Source organism: Oncorhynchus masou, chromosome 13 (assembly GCF_036934945.1).
Source record: "Oncorhynchus masou masou isolate Uvic2021 chromosome 13, UVic_Omas_1.1, whole genome shotgun sequence".
NCBI lineage: Eukaryota > Metazoa > Chordata > Actinopteri > Salmoniformes > Salmonidae > Oncorhynchus > Oncorhynchus masou.
This window is the reverse complement of record NC_088224.1, coordinates 13,095,156-13,119,627: the sequence shown is the minus strand read 5'-3', so window position 1 is coordinate 13,119,627 and position 24,472 is coordinate 13,095,156. Positions and strand designations below refer to the sequence as shown.

At 45.9% G+C, this 24,472-nt stretch overlaps 1 protein-coding gene across 3 annotated transcripts in view; it reads right to left on the bottom strand.

Moving 5' to 3' along the window:
* Window positions 1-2,527: 2,527 nt before the first annotated feature.
* Window positions 2,528-24,472, bottom strand: part of LOC135551748 (CUB and sushi domain-containing protein 3-like) — an 826,047-nt gene continuing 804,102 nt past the window's right edge. For all 3 annotated transcript variants that reach the window (XM_064982949.1, XM_064982950.1, XM_064982951.1), the window contains 8 exons: window positions 20,424-20,535; window positions 15,389-15,568; window positions 14,093-14,158; window positions 12,087-12,245; window positions 8,779-8,891; window positions 7,753-7,840; window positions 7,480-7,615; window positions 2,528-4,120 (listed from right to left, as the gene is read on the bottom strand). In XM_064982949.1, coding sequence (XP_064839021.1) covers window positions 3,961-4,120; window positions 7,480-7,615; window positions 7,753-7,840; window positions 8,779-8,891; window positions 12,087-12,245; window positions 14,093-14,158; window positions 15,389-15,568; window positions 20,424-20,535 — 1,014 coding nt within the window. In that variant the 3' untranslated portion in view covers window positions 2,528-3,960. The remainder of the gene's footprint in view (window positions 4,121-7,479; window positions 7,616-7,752; window positions 7,841-8,778; window positions 8,892-12,086; window positions 12,246-14,092; window positions 14,159-15,388; window positions 15,569-20,423; window positions 20,536-24,472) is intronic.

Genomic DNA, 24,472 nt, shown 5'->3' with positions numbered 1-24,472 from the left:
TCTTAACAGTAAATCAATTAAGTCAATAGGGAGTGTATTGATCTATTGACGAGCTTCTCCACACCTAATTGACATACACAGACACAGTAACTGCAGCACCCTGATTGGTTTCACCTGTCTTTGTGATTGTCTCCACCCCCCCTCCAGGTGTCGCCCATCTTCCCCATTATCCCCTGTGTTCTCTGTTTGTCTTTTGCCAGTTTGTTTTGTTTCGGCAATCCTACCAGCAGTTTTCCTACTGCTCCTGGCTCTTGATTGTTCCTGTTTCCTAGTTTCCCGTGTTGACCATTCTGCCTGACCCTGACTGCCATCCTGTACCTTTGCCCCACCTTTCTGGATTACTGACCTCTGACTGCCCTTGACCCATCTTTTACCTTCCCCTGTTCGATTAATAAACTGTTATTACTTCGACATTGTCTGCATCTGGGTCTTACCTGAAACGTGATAGTATGAACTGGCCATGACTGGCCCAGCAGACTCGTATCAGCTGCGCAACACCATCTCCTCCCTTGGAGCCACCATTGGTAGGCACAAGGAATTGCTTCGTGGCCTTATGGAGGGGGTCCACATCTTGGCCGAATGCCATGACCGGGCGTTGGACATCATGCTGGAGCAATTCCGTGGGTTGGCTGGGAGGCAGCCTGCTACAACAGTAACCTCACAGCCACTCAGTTACTCAGCTGTCAGCAGTGCCGCCTCACCGGTCACTCCGCCTTCCCGTGAGCCCCGCTTACCTCCCCCGGAACGCTTCAATTAAGAGCCGGGCACCTGTTGGGCATTTCTAGCTCAGTGTTTTCTCATCATCGAGCTGCAGCCCTCCTCCTTCCCCTCGGACTGCTCGAAGATAGCGTACCTCATCACGCTGAAGTCCGGGAGGGCGCTTGCCCGGGCTACAGCCATATGGAAGCAACAGCCGGCCGTATGCGTCAGTTTTGAGGAGTTCATGGGAGAAGTAAAGGTTTTTGATGCCCCATTCTCCAGGAGTGAGGTTGCCCGAAAGCTATTCCAGCTTCGGCAGGCCTCCTGCAGTGTGGCAGACCATGCAGAGGCAGACCATGCGGACGTTGGCAGCTTGGAGTGCCTGGAACCCGGAAGCGCTGTTCGACATATTCCTACACGGAATATCGGAGGTCAAGGACGAGCTTGTAGCCCGGGAATTACCGATAGATCTCGATTCCCTCATCGCCTTGACCATCAAGATCAATGGGCGACTACGGGAACGACGGAGGGAGAGGGGATTCGTCAAGCCTACCAGTGTTTTTCCCTCTGGTCCTATCTCTCGATTGTTCCCGTTTCCCCAGTGTTGACCATTCAGCCTTCCCTGACCCTGCCTGCCGTCCTGTGCCTTTGCCCCATCTTTCTGGATTACTGACCTCTGCATGCCCTTGACCATCTTTTGCCTGCCCCTGTTTGATTAATAAACTGTTGTTACTTCAACGTTGTCTGCATCTGGGTCTTACCTTTAATGTGATAGTAACACTAGAATGCTCTACATGGATAGATACAAGCCCTCCATTCAACTGTCACTGTTCGACATGCCTATTCTTGTGTGGGTATACTGTATAGAAAATCAGACCACCCGCCCAGCCGTCTAGTATTGGCTCACTAATGAGGGAAGAGAAAGAAATGGGTCACTAATGAGAGAGACAGAGCGAGAAAGAAAGTGAGTGGGAATCCCAGCTGGCATGGGCAGAGCTCACTGTTACGTTGTATTACTGACGGCCATGCTACCTCATTAGGGGCTCTGTGCTATCTGGAATCCTTGGGGCGTCCCTACCCCTATAGAAGTTGAAATTGAACAGGGTTAAGGGTCAGGTAAGGTTTATGACTAGGGTTCAGGGGTAGGGACATCCCAAGGATGCCATGTAGCACTGACCCTCTTTTAGGAGGTGGCAAAGGAAAGAACATAACGATTATACCCAGCAGGGATTCCGGGGTTTTTTTCATACAGCCTTCAATGAACCAAACAATGACAGTGTGGTCAAACAAACAAGGCCGTAATGACTCCATTGGAAGGAGAATTAGTGCAACAGATATTTGTTCAGTGGCTTAAGGCTATTTCTGGATCTCTGTCTGTGTTGAGGGATTGTTTGGATTGTGTTGGTTGACTGGCTATATTCATCATGGAAGCCAATCCATGCAAAGGCTAACTGTAACCAGAGGGAAATGATAGAAAAAACATATTCCAGCCATGTCTATTCCACAAGTTACCACCAGCTAAATCTATGCACTGGAATAACATCTGCTAAAAATGTGTACTTGACCAATAACATTTTATTTGTCGTTAAAATGCCTATTTACTTCGTTCCATCTGACTGCGCAATCCACTGTCATTATTTCAGTATGTTGGTAAATCGTTGTATAAAAAGTGCAGCTGGTGTTTAGAGGATATATTGTCACGGTTAACAACACCCATGACAATATATCCTCCAAACAACGGCTTCGAGGGCATTATCACTTATATATCTATATATAACAAATCTAAACTAAACAAATAGCAGTTAAGAAAGAGACAACACTTTACAAAAGCAATTTGCCTTTTTTAATCTTACATTGCATTGAAAATGTACATAATAGATTCATACATTTTACAAATAATTTGTTCATAAAAATATATTTCTTTATAAAACACTTTTTTAAATCACATTTTTTCAATTTTTTTGTTATATATTTTCAATGCATTTAATATAGGAGTACCCAGTTGTACTGTACTGCAAATAGTAGTTCAATTTTACAGTCCAATCCTAGAATTGTATGGGTTCTTTATTGCAGTCAATTTTATAGGAGAAACTAAGTGGCAAAATAGATTGAAGGCTATAAAAAAAACACGGCACCTAATGAGTGGAATGGAGCCGTGGTGTGTCACCAGACTGTGTCAGTGTTAAGTGTTCAGCAACACATAAAGTCATGTGAGGTGAAGGAGAGAGGGAATGAGGCCGTAGATTAGAAAAGTGAAAGACAGGAACAGGGGGGGATGAGGAGAAGAGGAAAGAGCAGCAGACCTGATTCACATGGTGTTTGGTAGGCACTGTGTAAAAATGACCCACTTGGATACATCAACGAATACAGCAACAACTATTGAAACAAAAGAAAATCTTAACAAATAAAAGTGCAATATAATGAAAAGTCAAAATGAAAATGTTGTCTAGAAAGTTCGATCTTTGGGTCATGATCCAAAACGGCAAATAAGAGTTAAATAATCCAGAAAACCCCTTCTATTCACACCTCACAGTTAACATCAGTACTTCAAACACTTCTGATTGGCTCAGTTGGGAAAAAACACAGAACGTGGGACTGAAGCTAGAGGAGAGGGAGTTACGGTCAAAAACCGTTGTTTTAAAAAACGATTTAACACTTTCAAAATTAACCCCAAAATACTTCTGTGTTTTTTTGTTGTTGTTGTTGTGAACAGAATTCTTTTTGAAATATTTTATTTTCTTCTTCTCTTTTCTATAAACGCTTCATATAATCTCACTGCCATTGGCCCCTCCCCCACGTGATAATATATAGCACAAAAATATAGGTGGTGAATGCTTCTCATATATGCAAGAAGATTTACAGATCCTTTTCAATTGATAAAAAAGACCCAGTCGACTGTGAAGAAGAAACACTCTCAGAGTGCAATATAACAAGGTGACGTCAGAACTCCAAGTCACTCGTCGACCACTGTGAAGATTTGGGTTTTTATGTTTCTCAGTTCTCAGTTCAGTCTCCAATAAGTGTCCTTCACATGCCCAGTCAATGTTCCTGAAGAGTGTGCTTTAAGTACCAGAGGATTTGTTTCTTCTACCTCTGTCTCCACCATGGCCAACACACCTAGACTGGACTGTCTTCCATCTCTATCGCCAGTCTAAATCTCAATGAAATCCGCTCGTTTCGCAAAAGCATTTTCCTGTTCTTTTTTTTTTACCCCGATACAAAAATAAGAAAAAAAACGATGCAGTCGCCAAGCGGACTTCATTATACCATTGTGCAGACTGTGTTCAGATTAGGATCAAACCGGACAGCTTTGCCTTCCACCGACTTGGCGCTGGTGTTGTACATGGGGTTCTCGAAGGCCGCCTGGCCGTTGTTGTTCTCGTGGACGGAGCAGCCTGTGTACTGGGCTTTAGGAGTAGTCCTAGAGAAGGAACAACACATTGTTCAGACTCAGTGGAAGAGAAGAAGTCAGTATGAAGTCAATATGTAGCTTTTCTAAGAATATGTATTGTGTTTAAGGGGCAGTCCTGTGGAGGAACACAGGAATGGTTCATGGTCCTATATGTGAATAACAACAATCAGTATGTAACACAAATGCTGTAGCTCCTGACACAGTAGCACAGTATACTGTGTAGGTAATACTAGCTGGTGGTAGGTAGGTAATACTAGCTGGTGGTAGGTCGGTAATACTAGCTGGTGGTAGGTAGGTAATACTAGCTGGTGGTAGGTAGGTAATACTAGCTGGTGGTAGGTAGGTAATACTAGCTGGTGGTAGGTAGGTAATACTAGCTGGTGGTAGGTAGGTAATACTAGCTGGTGGTAGGTAGGTAATACTAGCTGGTGGTAGGTAGGTAATACTAGCTGGTGGTAGGTAGGTAATACTAGCTGGTGGTAGGTAGGTAATACTAGCTGGTGGTAGGTAGGTAATACTAGCTGGTGGTAGGTTGGTAATACTAGCTGGTGGTAGGTAGGTAATACTAGCTGGTGGTAGGTAGGTAATACTAGCTGGTGGTAGGTTGGTAATACTAGCTGGTGGTAGGTAGGTAATACTAGCTGGTGGTAGGTAGGTAATACTAGCTGGTGGTAGGTAGGTAATACTAGCTGGTGGTAGGTAGGTAATACTAGCTGGTGGTAGGTAGGTAATACTAGCTGGTGGTAGGTCGGTAATACTAGCTGGTGGTAGGTTGGTAATACTAGCTGGTGGTAGGTAGGTAATACTAGCTGGTGGTAGGTAGGTAATACTAGCTGGTGGTAGGTAGGTAATACTAGCTGGTGGTAGGTAGGTAATACTAGCTGGTGGTAGGTTGGTAATACTAGCTGGTGGTAGGTAGGTAATACTAGCTGGTGGTAGGTAGGTAATACTAGCTGGTGGTAGGTTGGTAATACTAGCTGGTGGTAGGTAGGTAATACTAGCTGGTGGTAGGTAGGTAATACTAGCTGGTGGTAGGTAGGTAGGTAATACTAGCTGGTGGTAGGTCGGTAATACTAGCTGGTGGTAGGTAGGTAATACTAGCTGGTGGTAGGTAGGTAATACTAGCTGGTGGTAGGTAGGTAATACTAGCTGGTGGTAGGTCGGTAATACTAGCTGGTGGTAGGTCGGTAATACTAGCTGGTGGTAGGTCGGTAATACTAGCTGGTGGTAGGTCGGTAATACTAGCTGGTGGTAGGTCGGTAATACTAGCTGGTGGTAGGTCGGTAATACTAGCTGGTGGTAGGTCGGTAATACTAGCTGGTGGTAGGTCGGTAATACTAGCTGGTGGTAGGTAGGTAATACTAGCTGGTGGTAGGTCGGTAATACTAGCTGGTGGTAGGTCGGTAATACTAGCTGGTGGTAGGTCGGTAATACTAGCTGGTGGTAGGTCGGTAATACTAGCTGGTGGTAGGTCGGTAATACTAGCTGGTGGTAGATCGGTCGGTAATACTAGCTGGTGGTAGATCGGTCGGTAATACTAGCTGGTGGTAGATCGGTCGGTAATACTAGCTGGTGGTAGATCGGTCGGTAATACTAGCTGGTGGTAGATCGGTCGGTAATACTAGCTGGTGGTAGATCGGTCGGTAATACTAGCTGGTGGTAGATCGGTCGGTAATACTAGCTGGTGGTAGATCGGTCGGTAATACTAGCTGGTGGTAGATCGGTCGGTAATACTAGCTGGTGGTAGATCGGTCGGTAATACTAGCTGGTGGTAGATCGGTCGGTAATACTAGCTGGTGGTAGATCGGTCGGTAATACTAGCTGGTGGTAGATCGGTCGGTAATACTAGCTGGTGGTAGATCGGTCGGTAATACTAGCTGGTGGTAGATCGGTCGGTAATACTAGCTGGTGGTAGGTCGTTCGGTAATACTAGCTGGTGGTAGGTCGTTCGGTAATACTAGCTGGTGGTAGGTCGTTCGGTAATACTAGCTGGTGGTAGGTCAGTCGGTAATACTAGCTGGTGGTAGGGTCAGTCGGTAATACTAGCTGGTGGTAGGTCGGTAATATTAGCTGGTGGTAGGTCGGTAATACTAGCTGGTGGTAGGTCGTTCGGTAATACTAGCTGGTGGTAGGTCAGTCGGTAATACTAGCTGGTGGTAGATCAGTCGGTAATACTAGCTGGTGGTAGGTCAGTCAGTAATACTAGCTGGTGGTAGGTCAGTCGGTAATACTAGCTGGTGGTAGGTCAGTCGGTAATACTAGCTGGTGGTAGGTCAGTCGGTAATACTAGTTGGTGGTAGGTCGGTAATACTAGCTGGTGGTAGGTTGGTAATAATAGCTGGTGGGTAGGTAGGTAATAATAGCTGGTGGTAGATCGGTAATACTAGCTGGTGGTAGGTCGGTAATAATAGATGGTGGTAGATCGGTAATACTAGCTGGTAGGTAGGTCAGTCGGTAATACTAGCTGGTGGTAGGTCGGTAATACTAGCTGGTGGTAGGTTGGTAATAATAGCTGGTGGGTAGGTAGGTAATAATAGCTGGTGGTAGATCGGTAATACTAGCTGGTGGTAGGTCGGTAATAATAGATGGTGGTAGGTCAGTAATAATAGCTGGTAGTAGATCGGTAATAATAGCTGGTGGTAGGTCAGTCGGTAATACTAGCTGGTGGTAGGTCGGTAATACTAGCTGGTGGTAGGTTGGTAATAATAGCTGGTGGGTAGGTAGGTAATAATAGCTGGTGGTAGATCGGTAATACTAGCTGGTGGTAGGTAGGTAATAATAGCTGGTGGTAGGTCAGTAATAATAGCTGGTGGTAGATCGGTAATACTAGCTGGTGGTAGGTCGGTAATAATAGCTGGTGGTAGGTCGGTAATACTAGCTGGTGGTAGGTCGGTAATAATAGATGGTGGTAGGTCAGTAATAATAGCTGGTGGTAGGTCGGTAATAATAGATGGTGGTAGGTCGGTAATAATAGCTGGTGGTAGGTCGGTAATAATAGCTGGTGGTAGGTCAGTAATAATAGATGGTGGTAGGTCAGTAATAATAGCTGGTGGTAGATCGGTAATAATAGCTGGTGGTAGGTCGGTAATAATAGCTGGTGGTAGGTCGGTAATAATAGATGGTGGTAGGTCGGTAATAATAGCTGGTGGTAGGTCGGTAATAATAGCTGGTGGTAGGTCGGTAATAATAGATGGTGGTAGGTCGGTAATAATAGCTGGTGGTAGATCGGTAATACTAGCTGGTGGTAGGTCAGTAATAATAGCTGGTGGTAGGTCAGTAATAATAGCTGGTGGTAGGTCGGTCAGTAATAATAGCTGGTAGGTAGGTAGGTAATAATAGCTGGTAGGTAGGTAGGTAGGTACACTTACCTCTGCTTGTAAAGATAAAACCCGAAGCCTGCAAATATCAGGGCGAAAAAAGGCACAAGGATTGCTATGGCCACAGAGCTACTGTTTGTACCATGAGGTGGATTGGAGGAGTTATTACTCTCTGACATGTTCAGACCTGTGTGGGAGAGGAACAACATTAATATTCTCACAGTAACCTTTTAGTTTATATCAAATATTTCTGACATACACTTTTTGATATAAAGTTGATATAAAGTTGATATAAAAACACAGTGGATATGTGGTGATGTTTACCTAGCCTCTGCAGTCCAAACTGACCGTAGTCTTTACCCTGTATGAAGCCTTGAAAGACATAGGTGGCACCGTCAGGTTCTGCAGACACCTAGGAGAATACAAGGAGACAGATATGATCAGTCAGTCAGTGAGTCTGTCAATCAGTCAGTCAGACAGGTAGTCAGTCAGGTAGTCAGTCAGGTAGTCAGTCAGTCAGGTAGTCGGTCGGTCAGTCAGTCTGTCAATCAGTTAGTCAGTCTGTCAGTCAGTCAGGTAGTCAGTCAGTCAGTCTGTCAATCAGTCAGTCAGTCTGTCAATCAGTCAGTCAGTCTGTCAATCAGTCAGTCAGTCTGTCTGTCTGTCAATCAGTCAGGTAGTCAGTCAATCAGTCAGTCAGGTAGTCAGTGAGTCTGTCAATCAGTCAGTCAGTCTGTCAATCAGTCAGTCTGTCTGTCAGTCAGTCTGTCTGTCAGTCAGTCAGTCTGTCAATCAGTCAGTCTGTCTGTCAGTCATTCAGTCAGGTAGTCAGTGAGTCTGTCAATCAGTCAGTCAGTCTGTCAATCAGTCAGTCTGTCTGTCAGTCATTCAGTCAGGTAGTCAGTGAGTCTGTCAATCAGTCAGCTAGTCAGTCAGTCAGTCAGTCAGTCAGGTAGTCAGTCAACTCAGTCAAGTCCTTTTGGTACTTTTCACCATGGGGTAGAATTCTAAAGGAAAAATCCATATTTTCAGAATTGCATTTTTACTAAATACAAAACAAGGAGAGCATTTGAGTCCATTTTGTATTAAACATGAAATAACACCTGGTAACCCGTTTGGGTGACCCGGTGCACGGCTGGATTGAGCAAGAAGTGGGACTGCCATTTTTCAGCAGAGCGCCCTCATTGATTTAAATTGGGTTTCCAGATGCCATTTCAACATTAGCACGCCACGTCCAATGAGTAGCAAGATATCTATGAATCCTTCTGGATGAAAGCGCTACTAAACGACAAACATGTAAATGTATCATTTCCACAAACCCCTCCTGTAAGTAGGAAACGGTAAACTTACAAAACCGTCCATGGACCACGTCTCCTCCTTGACCTTGCCCAGCGTGGTGTGAGTGGACGTTTTCACATGGTACATGAGCAGCATCAACCGTGCTTCCTGGCTCTTATAGACACCTGCAGCACAACACAGCACAGGAGGACAAGAGGGGTGATGTGAGGCCAAGGCACAACACTGATATACTGTAACTTGTGGTACTCAGGGGACACAATCACAGATAATGACCCAATGATGATGGTCTCCCTCTCTTATCTCACTCTTGGTCTGTATGTGTCTGTGTGGAAAATGAAAAGAGGTGATATAAACACTGAGCGTTATCTTCTTCAACCATGGAGCAATTTACTGTAGTAGAACACTCACTCATCAACCGTACTTTCTATTGCTAACAGCCTCCCACAACCGAAGGCATAGAAAGAGAGCACCATATTAAGGCCTATCAGAGGCCCCGTCCCTGCTCTGTCGCTCCAAACAGACTGATGTACACAGTGGTAGTAATAACACACATTCAATTAACGTGCTCAACCCACTGCCTGGCCTCTCTAAATGTGAAATAAGCTAATGGCCCCCTGTTATTAAAAACACAAAATGGCCTCCTCCCGTGCCTCAGCGGTATGATTACTTTGTGATTTCTAAATCTCCAAGACACATTTCTTCTCAGTGAGTGAGTAGCGCTGCATTCAACTTTCTGTGTCATAATTTGCAACGGCTGCTGGGCAATTCAAAGTCCAATTTAAATTAAGAAGATTTATTTCGTGATGTAAATCACATGTCAGCTAGGTTAAAGGCAGCTGTGGTGAAACGAGGGAGTATGAGTGAAGGGGGAAGGAGTGAGATGGGAAAGAGTGAGGGGGAAAGAGTGAGGGGAGAAGGAGTGAGGGGAGAAGGAGTGATGGGGAAGGAGTGATGGGGAAGGAGTGATGGGGAAGGAGTGAGGGTAGAAGAAGAGGGGGAAGGAGTGAGGGGGGAAAGAGTGAGGGGGAAGGAGTGAGGGTAGAAGAAGAGAGGGGGAAGGAGTGAGGGGGAAGGAGTGAGGGTAGAAGAAGAGAGGGGGAAAGAGTGAGGGGGGAAGGAGTGAGGGGGAAGGAGTGAAGGGGGAAGGAGTGAAGGGGGAAGGAGTGATGGGGAAGGAGTGAGGGTAGAAGAAGGGAGGGGGAAGGAGTGATGGGGAAGGAGTGAGGTTAGAAGAAGAGAGGGGGAAGGAGTGAAGGGGGAAGGAGTGAGGGTAGAAGAAGAGAGGGGGAAGGAGTGAGGGGAGAAGAAGAGGGGGAAGGAGTGAGGGTAGAAGAAGATAGGGGGGAAGGAGTGAAGGGGGAAGGAGTGAGGGGGAAAGGAGTGAAGAGGAAAGAGTGAGGGGGAAAGGAGTGAGGGGGAAGGAGTGAGGGGGAAAGGAGTGAAGAGGAAAGAGTGAGGGGGAAAGGAGTGAGGGGGAAGGAGTGAAGGGGGAAGGAGTGAGGGGAAAGGAGTGAAGAGGAAAGAGTGAGGGGGAAAGGAGTGAGGGGGAAGGAGTGAAGGGGGAAGGAGTGAGGGGGAAAGGAGTAAGGGGGAAGGAGTGAGGGGAAAGGAGTGAGGGGGAAGGAGTGAGGGGGAAGGAGTGAGGGGGAAGGAGTGAGGGGGAAGGAGTGATGGGAAAGGAGTGAGGGTAGAAGAAGAGAGGGGGAAGGAGTGAAGGGGGAAGGAGTGAGGGTAGAAGAAGAGAGGGGGAAGGAGTGAGGGTAGAAGAAGAGAGGGGGAAGGAGTGAGGGGAGAAGGAGTGATGGGGAAGGAGTGAGGGTAGAAGAAGAGAGGGGGAAGGAGTGAAGGGGGAAGGAGTGAGGGTAGAAGAAGAGAGGGGGAAGGAGTGAGGGTAGAAGAAGAGAGGGGGAAGGAGTGAGGGGAGAAGAAGAGGGGGAAGGAGTGAAGGGGAAAGGAGTGATGGGGAAGGAGTGAGGGTAGAAGAAGAGAGGGGGAAGGAGTGAGGGTAGAAGAAGAGAGGGGGAAGGAGTGAAGGGGGAAGGAGTGAAGGATTGAGGGTAGAAGAAGAGAGGGGGAAAAAGAGAGGGGGAAGGAGTGAGGGTAGAAGAAGAGAGGGGGAAGGAGTGAGGGGGAAGGAGTGAGGCTAGAAGAAGAGAGGGGGAAGAAGAGAGGGGGAAGGAGTGAAGGGGGAAGGAGTGAGGGTAGAAGGAGTGATGGGGAAGGAGTGAGGGTAGAAGAAGAGAGGGGGAAGGAGTGAGGGTAGAAGAAGAGAGGGGGAAGGAGTGAGGGTAGAAGAAGAGAGGGGGAAGAAGAGAGGGGGAAGGAGTGAAGGGGGAAGGAGTGAGGGGAGAAGAAGAGGGGGAAGGAGTGAGGGGGAAGGAGTGAAGGGGGAAGAAGAGAGGGGGAAGGAGTGAGGGTAGAAGAAGAGGGGGAAGGAGTGAGGGGGAAGGAGTGAAGGGGGAAGGAGTGAGGGGGGAAGGAGTCAGGGAGGAAGGAGTGAGGGGGGAAGGAGTGAGGGAGGAAGGAGTGAGGTGGGAAGGAGTGATGGGGAAAGGAGTCAGAGGGGGAAGGAGTGAGGGGGAAAGAGGAAAAGGGGACTTTTCTCTCCAGATAGTTATGGTAAATCCATGAAAGATTTGTCAGATCAGATGAATATTTCATATAAGAGAAATGTGGGGGGGGGGTAGTTTTACACATCCATTAGGCTCCATTAATGAAGGTACATTAAGGGACAGAATAAATATTATATTAAGGGGCTATGCGAAAACACCCCCCAAAAATGAATATGAAATAAATGAGTCATAGCTTTCAAATCAATTACAGCACACTGCAAAATCAAAACACCTCAACTCAAAACATGTTCTCAGATCAGACAGACCATAAATGCCCATTTCAAATATGAGCAAATGTCCTCCACACAGGCAAATAAACAACATAATTTAATTTCCCACCAAGTAGATACAGTCCTAAATGGATACCGTCTGACATTAAGGCCCTACCAATCAAACGATGTCAGCTGTGTTTAGTAACACTCATTTCTAGTCATATGCATATTCTGGGATAGGAACTCTGCATCTGAAACGCCGGGGCTCCATTTTACTCCAGTGACTACACGATTACATGCTATGTGTGTGTGAATCTGTGTGTGTGTATTAATCTGTGTGTGTGAATCTGTGTGTGTGTATTAATCTGTGTGTGTGACTCTGTGTGTGTGTATTAATCTGTGTGTGTGAATCTGTGTGTGTGTGTGAATCTGTGTGTGTGTATTAATCTGTGTGTGTGTGTGTTCAAGGAGTGGCTAGGGACCTTCCCTAGCGTGTCCTCTCTGTGTAATACAGCGTAAAATGCAGATGTCGTACCCGAAAGCAGCAGTTCCATGTTGCTATTGGTCAAGGAGACGTTAACCCTTCCCGTGGTGGTGTTAAAGCTTGTGATACTCAGAGTCATTGGTTGTTTTCTTCCCTTGTAGTTGTATGAACCCTTCCATATATAGTTAGGAGCAAAGACATCATCAGGAACTGAAACAGAGCATAGACAATATTGATTATTAGAGGGCCTTGGTTGTGCCTGAGGTTGTTCAAGCGGTTAAGTCCACACGCCATCCCGTTGCCTGCGTGGGATTGAATCCTGGCCCCACCGGTCTTCGCACTGTCTTCCCTTTTCATTTCTATTCCTTCAATAAAACTGAACAAATATTTTAAGAAATAAGAGGAAAACAGAAAAATAGGACCTTGGTTAAGTCATACTGTCACCTTATATTCCACTGTTTGTAAGTGTATAGGATTCATCATGATTGATCAAACACTACTAGTGTTCACAGACACAGGGCCCTGTCACACCCTGATCTGTTTCACCTTGTGCTTGTTTCCACCCCCCTCCAGGTGTTGCCCGTCTTCCACCATTATTCCCATTTTTATACCTATTTATACCTGTGTTCTCTGTTTGTCTGTTCTCTGTTTGTCTGTTCTCTGTTTTATCCGTCAAGCCTACCAGCGTTTCCCCCTTGCTCCTGTCTGTTTCTAGTTCCTGTTATCTAGTTTTCCCGGTTTTGACCATTCTGCCTGACCCTGAGCCTGCCTGCCGTCCTGTACCTTGTCACACCGCCCTGGATTATTGACCTCTGCCTGCCCTGACCCTGAGCCTACCTGCCCTGAGCCTACCTGCTCTGAGCCTACCTGCCCTGACCCTGAGCCTACCTGCCCTGAGCCTGCCTGCTGTTCTGTACCTTTTGAATCTGATCTGGATTATTGACCTCTGCCTGCTCTGACCCTGAGCCTACCTGCTCTGACCCTGAGCCTACCTGCTCTGAGCCTACCTGCCCTGACCCTGAGCCTACCTGCCCTGAGCCTACCTGCCCTGACCCTGAGCCTACCTGCCTGACCTCTGCCTTCCCTGACCCTGAGCCTACCTGCCTGACCTCCTCCTTCCCTGACCCTGAGCCTGCCTGCCGTTCTGTACCTTTTGAATCTGATCTGGATTCCTGACCTTTGCCTGCCCTGACCCTGAGCCTACCTGCCTGACCTCTGCCTTCCCTGACCCTGAGCCTGCCTGCCGTTCTGTACCTTTTGAATCTGATCTGGATTCCTGACCTCCGCCCACCTGTCGTTCTGCCTGCCCCCTGTTCTAGTAATAAACTGTTGTTACTTCGACACTGTCTGCATCTGGGTTTCCCCTAAAACGTGATACTCAGATAAATAAAAATAAGAGAGCCGCACACTCTTGGAGCTCAGATGCAAAAATTTAATAACAACATACTCAGAGTATGTCAAACTTAGTAAATTACCTCCAAGCTTTTAAAAAACGTAGTCCCTCTCCAAGTTGATAAATGTTAAACTTGTTTTGAAGGCAGTGGAAACTTTGGGATGGTTGGGTTGCTATATCAGTGCACCACAGATTACTCCGCGAGAGAGAGAACGAGTAAAAGACAAAGAGAGAGAGAGAGAGAGAGAGAACGAGAGAGAGGCCTGTCAGGGCTGTGCTGCTGGGACGTTTTACCGTCAGACTTACTCTTTCCACTCTTCATTAACTTCTAGTCCCTCAAGAGGGGCACTCAAGATTGAATTAAGGACACCAGTCCTTCGGAGGTGCTATTAGTGAAGCCCTCGCCCCCTGCGAGGCCAGATGATGCTGTTCATATTCATTCTGTTGTGATTGCTAGATGCACTTTACAGTACCGGCATCAGAGTAGCATTTTTGTAATCAGAACACTGCTCTTTTTGAGGTTGCTGTAACGGTGTGTGTGTGTGCACAGTTTTAATGGTGTGTGTGTGTGTGCACTGTTTTTATGGTGTGTGTGTGTGTGTGTGTGTGTGTGTGTGTGTGTGTGTGTGTGTGTGTGGTGATGACACTTCAGTCAGGCACTCACCGTTCAGCTTGGGACTGGGTGTCCCTGCCACTGGCTTGATGGGCTTCTCCGAGAGTTTGGACCCAGCTATAGGAAACAGCATTAGTCCCATTATGTCACATCAACTTCCCCATGTGGAGGCTTCTAATCATGTATTGAGGTACATCAGCAACACACAACAAGAGATAATGCAATTTAACTCCTTGGGGTCGAAGCATGAGTTCTATTGTCAGTTCCATTCAGAGTTCTGCATGTGGATTTTCTAAATGTCTGGATCTGGTTAATCTGGGTAATAAATGCATATGGTGTGTCCTGAAATGTAAAAGTCAAGCATGACATCTTGGGGGGCTCTGGCCCCCCAATGGTGGAACAAACTCCCTCACGACGCCAGGACAGCGGAGTCAATCACCACCTTCCGGAGACACCTGAAACCCCACCTCTTTAAGGAATACCTAGGATAGGATAAAGTAATCCTTCTCACCCCCCCCCCTTAAATGATTTAGATGCACTATTGTAAAGTGGCTGTTCCACTGGATGTCATAAGGTGAATTCACCAATTTGTAAGTCGCTCTGGATAAGAGCGTCTGCCAAATGACTTAAATGTTGTACAAATGATAGAAAATCTAAGATCAAAGTTGATTTGTACTACGGATGTTCACAGGATACAGTGAAGTCTTCATGGTACAATGACATGCTTACCTGCAAGCTTTCCTCTCATTATGTTTTTGGTAATAAAAGTATAAAAGGTATCTGGTAAGAAGAAACAAGATGAAGTGAGAAACCCAGAAATAAGCATGGGGTTATGCAGGAGAGGGCGTGTGTTCCGTGGCAGTGGCCCTCTACATGACAGTGAAGGTAAGTGCCATTGGTGGACCAGGAGCCGTGTCCTGTCTGTTCCACTGCACTGGCATGATAGACACTAGAATAGCACAAGATGCTGCCTGCTGCAGTGGTAGCAGAGCAGCCTGGCACAGTGGGAAATTCTCCCACAACATTACACATCTGTTTAAGTGTGTGTAATTACTCTGTGGCCTGCAGTGCACAGCTGTGCGATGCAGCAGTGGCCAGGAGTGTGTGTGAATATGTGTGTGAATATGCTCCATACCATTGCGGCTGCAATCACGGCCTGTGGCACAAGAGAGCTTCTGTACAGTATCAGCATATGTCATCACACACACACACACACACACACACACACACACACACACACACACACACACACACAAATGGCTATGGTTAGGATTGGTGGAAGGTTAGGGGGAACTTCACCCTGGAGCCACACAGACACACGGGACATGTCATGTTCCTGTCCTGTACCTCGACAAATGGGCATCTTCCCGGTCCAGGTACCGTCAGACTTGCAGACGCGGTGTTCCGAGCCCCCAGACAGGAAGAACCCAGCCTGGCAGGAGTAGAGGAGGGTGTAACCAAACCCTGGCAGGTCCATCCCTATCACCTCCACATGGGCCGGGCTCTCTGGCTGCTTACACGAGTGGGCTGGGGGGGGGGGGGAGACCGAGGAAAGGAGAAAGAGAGATGAGCTTTTTCCACATACTAATATGGTTCTTCTCACCTGCACCTGTCCATGTCTGTCTGCTATTCTTCTCACCTGCCCATATCTGTCTGCTATTCTTCTCACCTCCCCATCTGTCTGCTGTTCTTCTCAGCTGCCCATGTCTGTCTGCTATTCTTCTCACCTGCCCATATCTGTCTGCTATTCTTCTCACCTCCCCATTTGTCTGCGATTCTTCTCACCTCCCCATCTGTCTGCTGTTCTTCTCACCTGCCCATGTCTGTCTGCTATTCTTCTCACCTGCCCATATCTGTCTGCTATTCTTCTCACCTCCCCATCTGTCTGCTGTTCTTCTCACCTGCCCATGTCTGTCTGCTATTCTTCTCACCTGCCCATATCTGTCTGCAATTCTTCTCTCCTCCCCATATCTGTCTGCTATTCTTCTCACCTCCCCATATGTCTGCTGTTCTTCTCACCTACCCATAGCTGACTGCTATTCTTCTCACCATCTGCCCATATCTGACTGCTATTCTTCTCACCATCTGCCCATGTCTGTCTGCTATTCTTCTCACCTGCCCATATCTGTCTGCTATTCTTCTCACCTCCCCATTTGTCTGCGATTCTTCTCACCTCCCCATCTGTCTGCTGTTCTTCTCACCTGCCCATGTCTGTCTGCTATTCTTCTCACCTGCCCATATCTGTCTGCTATTCTTCTCACCTCCCCATCTGTCTGCTGTTCTTCTCACCTGCCCATGTCTGTCTGCTATTCTTCTCACCTGCCCATATCTGTCTGCAATTCTTCTCTCCTCCCCATATCTGTCTGCTATTCTTCTCACCTCCCCATATGTCTGCTGTTCTTCTCACCTACCCATAGCTGACTGCTATTCTTCTCACCATCTGCCCATATCTGACTGCTATTCTTCTCACCATCTGCCCATATCTGACTGCTATTCTTCTCACCATCTGCCCATATCTGACTGCTATTCTTCTCACCATCTGCGCATATCTGACTGCTATTCTTCTCACCATCTGCCCATATCTGACTGCTATTCTTCTCACCATCTGCCCATATCTGACTGCTATTCTTCTCACCATCTGCCCATATCTGACTGCTATTATTCTCACCATCTGCCTATAGCTGACTGCTATTATTCTCACCATCTGCCCATAGCTGACTTCCATTCTTCACACCATCTGCCCATAGCTGACTGCTATTATTCTCACCATCTGCCCATAGCTGACTGCTATTCTTCACACCATCTGCCCATAGCTGCAGGCACCATCAAAGCTCTATTGAATTTTCTTTTACATGATTTTGCACAGTTACTGGCTGGTATATGTCTTTCCTTCATGACACGTTTTGTATCCTACACCTGCAAGTGACTAGATGTGCTTACACCAAGTCTGAACTGATTCACTGGCGACCCAGAACCTCAGACAAACAGAACACAACAAACACAAAGACACCTCCTACTGCTGCACTGTGTGTGTGAATACAACTGGTTACTTTCTCAGGGACGGTTGGTTGCATTCTACACAGTCTACAGAGATGGCCCGGAGTTGAGTTGAGCAACCCAGAAAGGGTCAGATATGCACTGATGTGTTGTGGCAGCGTGCACAGAGTGAAAGAGAAGTGTGTGTGTGTGTACAGTGTGTGTGTGTGTTTACCTGTCACTGCCCCGACCCACCAACCCATAGAAGATCAAACAGCAGGAGATTCTCTGTCACTCAGCTAAGCCAGTGAACCACTATTATCCATCTTTGATCAAAAGGGGCTGTGATTAGGTATGTGGAGGGAGCAATGCTCCAACTAACCCACCAATTCTCTTTTATTTTGAGGTATTTTTGTGTGTGTGTGTGTGTGTGTATGTTGATGGATCTCTTGAACAGTACAGGAGGCGGGGGGGGATATTTTGGGGCAGTGTGCTAGCTGTTGGAGGTTATGGTAAGACTTAAGTATTCTTTTTTTTGTCTATTCCAATATGAAAAGGGCTATGTATAGTTACTGAATATTATATTACACACTGTGAGTAATCCTACACATATTGTACTATATCAATGACATTTGTGTGACACTGTGCGTTGACATTTCTTCACACAATTGGCAGAATATAGGCTAATTACAGAAAGAGTGAAATGTAGTTATGAGTAAAGATGTTTTGATTGAACAGCAATCTGACATTGGTAGCCATCTGTCAATGCTCTCTAAGTCAGCCATGTAACAAACTGGTTTAAGGGAGTTCACCCAGCTAGCACATAATGTTCTGAGAACCTTATGTTTCCTAGAGCTTGTTGAGATCGTAGTTGTCCTATGGTTATTTAGCATACAACCTTCCCACAACTTTCTGGGAATGGTACAGAATAGTTACTTGGTTTTGGAACATTCTCAGCACATTTTAGGAACTTCACAAAAAACTTTATTTTCTTTCATTAATTTAACAGAATTTTTCCTAAAAGTTCAAACATGGTTACATTTAATTTCAATTTTAGTGATGTTCTATGAACATTCTCGAACTGGTTTGACATTGGGAATGTTTTCAAATAGTTCAGAGAACGTTAAGATACAACGTTCTTCTGTGGGAATTTCAGAACTTCAGCCTAACGTTTCCTACAGGTTTCTTTGTGGTTCTACTTAATTCATGTTCTCACATTGTTATGTTCTCACATCGTTCAATTCTCAACATCAACAAAACTCTATCTTCTATCTTGTTAAGTGTGTTCAGGTGTGTTGGCCAAGTCCACTAATTGCAACACCTGATCTTAATGAGTGCTTGTTTCCCCATTGTTTGAAATGGGGTAGGTTTGAATAGACTAACATGTAAAAACATGGCATGCTAGTTCCATCCTGGTGGCACAGAGGACTAATTCCATGGACAGAGAACAGAAGATCATAGGTTTGAATCTCACTGACACCGTGCCAAAGTAACAATACAACATTCTCAGAAACTCCCTGCAACCTAAAAATGTACGTTTTCACATTCGTTCTCAAGACACAAAAAAAACAAAATTTTACCAGTCAGGAAACTTATGGCTTCATTTCTAGAACCTAATCGGAAACCAAAAACATACGTTCTCACAACTTCTAAGGAACCAAATGTGCTAGCTGGGCTCTATCTTCCCATGGCTGGGCAGACAGAGAGCGTGCATCCACTGCCACCCTGGCATTTCTTTTCCATTTGACTGGAAATTATATCTGCATTCCAATAATTTTCTCATACAATACATTAATATTGCAGTAAGCCTATACTTAATTAGTGTATATAAATCATATTTTAACACCATTTCCTCATACTACTACTACGTGCTATATCGTTATACTGCTAGATGGAGGGGTGGTGGGGTTGGGTGCTTTGCCATGGTGTGACGTGGGAGTGACGTGCATGTGTGAGTGGGGAGGGATGGAGACAGGCTGTATGGGGAGATAAGACCAGGGTTCGCCTTTCTCTCCTCCCTGTCTGGATGGGGACATTAACACTCCTGGGATAGGTGACACAGAGAGAGAGAGAGAGTGAGAGAGTGAGAGAGTGAGAGAGTGAGAGAGAGAGAGAGACAAAAAGAGACCACCACCACCACCATCCCCTCTATACCCCCCTCATCTCACCCCACTTTACCCTGCCTCACCCTATCCCCATGGAGGTAGCTGAGTGGATAAGACTACCCTGAGGGAGGCTGACTGACGATTCGTGTGGATGGTCGCCTCCAAACGGCACCCTATCCCCTATATTGTGAACTACATTCTCCTATGGTCCCTGATCAAAAGTAGTGCCCGATACAAGGGATGTGGGCCATTTGGGAGGGAGCCGATGTGAAGGTTAGGGTCTCTCCCGCTAGGCTGGGTCTCTGAATCTACCTCCATAAAGATTATCTCTTCATGAGAATCATCCTTCCCCTCTGATATATCAGCTCACCTGCTGTGACGGTGAGTAGAAAATGATCCTTGCTGTTTCCAATAATGTGAATTAATTTTCAAAGTAGCAGTTATTAAATATGACCTTGAAGCTTGGCAGAGTGCTCTACTTTATCATTGAAAAAGTAATGAAGCCCTTTGGTTCGGTAGCAGGCGCTAACGGAGATAGTTGTGCCATGATCCTTCTAAGATCCTTGTTACCTAGGAAACAGCCAACTGCTATTATGCAAGCAAAACTTTTTGAAAAACACCTGCATGTAATCACCTGCAAGACTCCTGTGCCTGACATAACAGATGTACTGTATAATTCTCAAAGATGTACAGTACAAGCCACACATTCTGAGCGTCAGTACGGCAGAACCATGACAAACTAGTGTAGTTAGGACCACATCACGTCTCCCTCTCTCCCTCTTCTTACTCTTTGTGGCTAATGTGTAAAAAATTGTCAGTGGTTCCTAAGATGTGTTTATTTTACAGATGAACACGGTGATATGGTCAGAGTGACATGTCACGGTCAGCGTGATGTCAGTGAGAATGGCCAGAAGTGACGGATATCATGGAGGTCCCTAGCTAGAGTCGGGGATGGACTGACTATAGAAACAGAATCCTAGAATAGGTTGACCATAGAAATAGAATCCAAGAACAGGTTGGCCATAGAAAGAATCCTAGATTGGGTTGACTATAGAAAGATAATCTAAGAATGGGTTGACCATAGAGATATAATCTTAGAATGGGTTGACCATAGAGATATAATCTTAGAATGGGTTGACCATAGAGATATGGATGTCTGAGGGTCCCCAGGAGAGGTTTGAGAACCACCCCCTCCCTATACTGTCCCTCTATGACCCAGTCACAATAACGGCTGTAGCTATACCCTCTGATACCCGTGACATCATCAGAACCACTGCAGTAGGGGGTGTGATGTGACTCACGGATACACTCTGGCTGGGAGCCGCTCCAGGTAAGGTCAGCCTGGCAGAGCCGGGTGGTGGAGCCCTGGAGCAGGTGACCCAGCTGGCACTGGAACGCCACCATGCTGCCCACCTGTGTTAGAGTAGAGAGACAACTGAGTGCACCTGCATTATCAATAGGCGCAGGAGTAGAGAAACACAACACACACACACACACCATAGTTAGGATCTATGTAGTTATACTAACAATGGCATAAAGAGTATCATATATTCACACTAGTCTCAGAGGCCTATAAAAAGTTATTGGGCTTCAAGCGTGAGGAGTCAGGCTAGCTAGGAATAGAGCTGCGGGAGTGTTCAGCGTGAGAAGTCAGGCTAGCTAGGAATAGAGCAGTGGGAGTGTTCAGCGTGAGGAGTCAGGCTAGCTAGGAATAGAGCAGTGGGAGTGTTCAGCGTGAGGAGTCAGGCTAGCTAGGAATAGAGCAGAGGGAGTGTTCAGCGTGAGGAGTCAGGCTAGCTTGGAATAGGAGTGCTTCAATTGAAAGGCCAGTTTGATATCAACTTTGATGTTGCTATCAAACAAAGGCTGTGATACACACACACACACACACACACACACACACACACACACACACACACACACACACACACACACGAGTCAACTCTTGAATCCCTATGAAAGGTTTTGTTTAAGCAGCCTACATCAAACCAAGACGTTCCTTGGTTCAGACTGATCACTGATGCCCTTTCAAAGAGCGACATATCAGATTAGCCCTTGTCAGCTCTTTTCAGCTCTCTCAGCCTTCCTCTGCTTGCATGCGTGTGTGTGTAGATGTGTTTGAGACCGTGTGTGTGTGTGTGTGTGTGCGCGAGTCTGTGTGTGTGACAGAGCCTGGGGAGTGAAATATGAAAACGTGTCATGGAATGACACAGTGGCTTCACACATTAATTGATTAACACGTCGTCCCCGGTGCTGAAACACAGTCTGACGAGTAATAAGACTCATGGCCTTATCTCTGGGATACAATATCTCCTTCTCTTTGCTTCACTATCATTAGACTGCAGCCAGCAGTCTCCTCTCCTTCTCCCCTGTCCCTCTCTCCCTCTCTCCCTCATTTCTTAATCTCTCCCTCCCTCCCTCCCTCCCGAGGGTGAGACAAATGATTTATGGGTGTGAAAGCCTGATATTTCACTGTTCTCTCTGAAGCCTGGGCATGACTTGACCCCAAATGTTACAATAAGGCTTGAATTCTTAATGCCAGCGCATCTGGGCAAGAGCCCTTCCTCGCCCTCCTCCTCCCTCTCACTCCATATTATATTTATCCCTGACAAAAATATGAATAAAGTTCATTCCCGGCAAGAGCCCTCAAGCCCTTCTCTACCCCCTTCCTCCCTCTCGCTCCTTTTCCCCTGGCGAAAATATTCCTAAAGTTCATTCATGTTACAAGACGCGGGAGCTCTTTTCCATGTCTTGACTTAATAAGGAGGAGCTACCGAAATAGCAATGAGAAATAACTCTCCCCTTCCCTTCTGTGTGTTCCGTGTGTTCTTTGTGTAACCATCTCCTTTATCTAGTAGTGGTCCACCAGTGTAGCTCTGAACACTGCATAATGTACTAGTGGTTACTGATAAGTCTATAATGGATTGATGATTTAGTACAATGTGCGCTAGATAGATGTCTTCTATCTAATAGTTTATGATGGAACAGAACCCCAGGAGAGAAGGAAAACACTGTTGTCTTTGACTACATGCTGCTCTTCACTTTTATGTCATTTGATATTTGCTGCCTTTCTTTTTTATTCACAATTAGAGGCAAGCCATGCAGCAAATGTGTTTCTCTTCTCCCAGACAAATCACGGCAATTTGCCGTACAGTTTTGCCATTTATCAGTCCTAACAACGTAAACACAGATCTGTTGGTGGGGGAAAGTTGTAGCGTTTTAAGGCTCATTAGGGACATGGAACGGAGGAAGGACTGCTTGTGTTTACAGGTCCCGCTGTGTAGACACCATAGGACTCCAGAACGGTCAGAAACACACACACACACACACACACACACAGAAACATGGATGGAAGCATGCATATGCACACACAATGATGAACCGTTGTAGACACAAACAGGGTTAGACTATTCTCAGCATCAACACTGTTTTCTAGCTTGCTCGTGATATTTGTGAACAGTAACGTACACCATGGTAAGGTGTTTCATAGCTTTTTTTTTGTTCGTCAATGAAAATGTCTTCTTCATCAGAAATATCCACCATCACCATGCTCATCATCATAATCATCATCATCATTCTATAGCTAGTCTTTATCTGTCTTTTTGCTAGCCAGGGCCATCTACTTTAAGTGCTGCCTGTCTTCCCAGTAGCCTTCTTGGTGTGTGAACTGCTGACTGCTATTTAACTTGCAGATGATTGTTGACACATCAACCAGGATTAAGGGGCAGGGCAATTTGCAACTGTTCTTATCTTGGTAATCAGTGGCTGTATTAGAGGGGAGGGTGGTTTCTCCTCTCCGAGGCAATCAGCAATTAGTACAAGGAGGTGTGCTCTTCACCTCTGCAAGGCAATGGTCAATTGGTGTTAGTACTTCAGTCTCCCTTGTTTTCTCAGCTGTCAACGGCGGTCTCGTCGCAAAACTAAGGCCATCGCCAAAACAAAGATGGTTCTGCGGAGTCGTTCTGAGGAGTCATTCTGAGGAGTCGTTCTGCGGAGTCGTTCTGCGGAGTCGTTCTGAGGAGTTGTTCTGAGGGGTCGTTCTGCGGAGTCGTTCTGCGGAGTCGTTCTGAGGAGTCGTTCTGAGGAGTCATTTGAGAAAGGAAGGAGAGGAGGGCTTCACAACACTGTCTCCCTTGAGTATCTTACCTAGTTATTTTCTGATGATCTCATTTTTCTCTTTTGCAGCTTTGGCAGTCATGTGTGTGTTTTCTATACCTGTTCGCTCCTCTGCCTTTAGGCTCTTCAGACGCTCCCCACCCCTTGGCTGCAACTCTTTTAATTTAGTGTACCCGGCACGCACAACATTTGGAATTCCTGGGGTTTCATTTATCAATATTGCGTAGAAACTATTCTAAAATACTACATACGAACAGAATTTATAATGTCTGTATGCATAGAAAAAGTGTGCTTTATCAAACACTCCTATGAGAGTTACACACACCGGTAGGAGATAACCATTGGTGAATACCAATTGTTCTCAGCCTCAGTGCTCATGCAGAACCTTGGCGATTTGCATTTCGAAACGCCCCTAATTAACCTTATATGGTCAATTCATCCCTTCAACCCGTGGGGAATATACAATGCCGTACCATGACATACAATGGCACAACTAATTTAAAAAAACATGTTTCTGATACTGAAATAGAGGTGCTCGTGTCAGAGGTTGAGTACAACCAAAATGTTTTATTTGGTTCGCTCAGTTGTGACCAGTAAAAAGAGAAACATAGCTACAAAGAGAGGACTATTATCACAATTCAAGTTACTTCAAATGATTAGACAACACAGACCAATAAGCCATCCATCCTCAACAGCTGCCTCCTGTAAGCATATAGGCCAACTATTGTTCTGCAGAATGAATGAGTTGTGAGTTCCACCTGGCCACCTTGCCACCACATTCAGTAGCATCTTTTGATCATCACTTAACCTGTCACCTGTACATTAAGAGGGGAAGACGTGTCTGTTCACATAGTTTAAATCCTTTTGGGGTGGTTCTTTTATGTCGATGTGGGTGCCGCCTTTTTCTCTATTCGTATTTGGGAATTCATTGATGGCATCATGTCAAAGAAACTCCTCTTGACTTCAATCTGTTGTGCAATCTTGTATTGAAATTGTATGTTACTGTTTGTTTTGGCTCATGGAGGGCTGTGAGATTCCGATCGGCAAGCTCCTGTTGAAAAGTGCCCGTTGCCAAAAAACCCAAGATGGATAGCACATGGTTGTGTACCGGAATGGCATGTGTTTCCTTTTTAAAGTAGGTCTCAAATCTTTGCAAAAATCCTATGAAATTGGTTTTGGGAAACGATATCTGATGAGCCAATCTGTTCTCTCTGCGAAATGCAGCATGGGCCAA